The sequence below is a fragment of the Indicator indicator genome, chromosome 37 (assembly GCF_027791375.1).
Source record: "Indicator indicator isolate 239-I01 chromosome 37, UM_Iind_1.1, whole genome shotgun sequence".
Lineage (NCBI taxonomy): Eukaryota > Metazoa > Chordata > Aves > Piciformes > Indicatoridae > Indicator > Indicator indicator.
The window spans coordinates 4,402,873-4,403,665 of record NC_072046.1 but is presented as its reverse complement, the minus strand read 5'-3'; the positions used below and the strand labels follow the sequence as shown (position 1 = coordinate 4,403,665).

The window sequence follows — 793 nt, the reverse complement described above, 5'->3', positions numbered from 1 at the left end:
CTGCCCCATAGGGAGGCAGAAGAAAAGACGGAGGCCACAGGAGGGCCAGGAGAGAGTGTCAGAGGGCAAAGGCAGGCATGGCCAGCACTGTGCCAGAGCCCAGGCTGGCCCTGTCCTTTTGCAAGGGCTGCTGGGGTTGCTCAGCCCCTCGGAAAGCAGCAAGCGGATGCTGTGCCCAGGGCAGAAGCAGCTGGTGGGGCCCTGGGGGCCTTGCCCGGGGCCATGGGCAGCAGCTCTAGCAGGGGAGGCAGCTCCTGCCGCAGGAGCCACGGCCCAAGCCAGAGAGGCCAGAGAGGCCAAAGCCCCCAGAGCTGATGGGCACCCCCTGAGAGCTGAGGATGCTGCCAACGGCAGCGGAGGTGGAGGAGCCCACGGCGGTGTTCTGTGGGAAGGAGCTGAGGATGGGGCCAGGCAGGGTCACTATCACAGGGGAGGGCTGGATGGCAACGGTGGAGTCCTGGCACCTCACACAGCAGGGCTCATTGCAGCTGTTGGCCAGCGGGGTTGGGCCGCAGGGCTGGCAGGGCAGGCAGGGGGTGTAGCAGGACATGGCTTGGGCTGGAGCTGAACCTGCAGAGAGAGCAAGGGGGAAGCAGAGCATGAGGGCTTGCTGAGGACAAGTCTGAGAGCCCGCTGAGGACAAGCCTGAGAGCCCATCAAAAGAAAGAAAAGTTATGAGTTGGAGGTGAGGGCTGGAGGCTGTGTAAGGAATCCCACCAGCCTCACCTCCCCTCAGCCTAATCCAGCCCTGACAAGAGTGACCAAACCAAGGGAGGAGACTCAGGCATGCACA

General features: G+C 63.7%; 1 protein-coding gene across 1 annotated transcript; it reads right to left on the bottom strand.

Moving 5' to 3' along the window:
- Nucleotides 1-235: 235 nt before the first annotated feature.
- Nucleotides 236-550, bottom strand: LOC128978499 (feather keratin 1-like). Its single transcript, XM_054396443.1, has one exon. It carries the CDS (start codon nucleotides 548-550, stop codon nucleotides 236-238), a length of 315 nt encoding a protein of 104 aa, XP_054252418.1.
- Between the last annotated feature and the right edge of the window lie 243 nt (nucleotides 551-793).

Coding starts and splice junctions, on each gene's coding strand:
- LOC128978499 (XM_054396443.1), bottom strand. CDS start 550: ATGTCCTGCTACACCCCCTGCCTGCCCTGCCAGCCCTGCGGCCCAACC.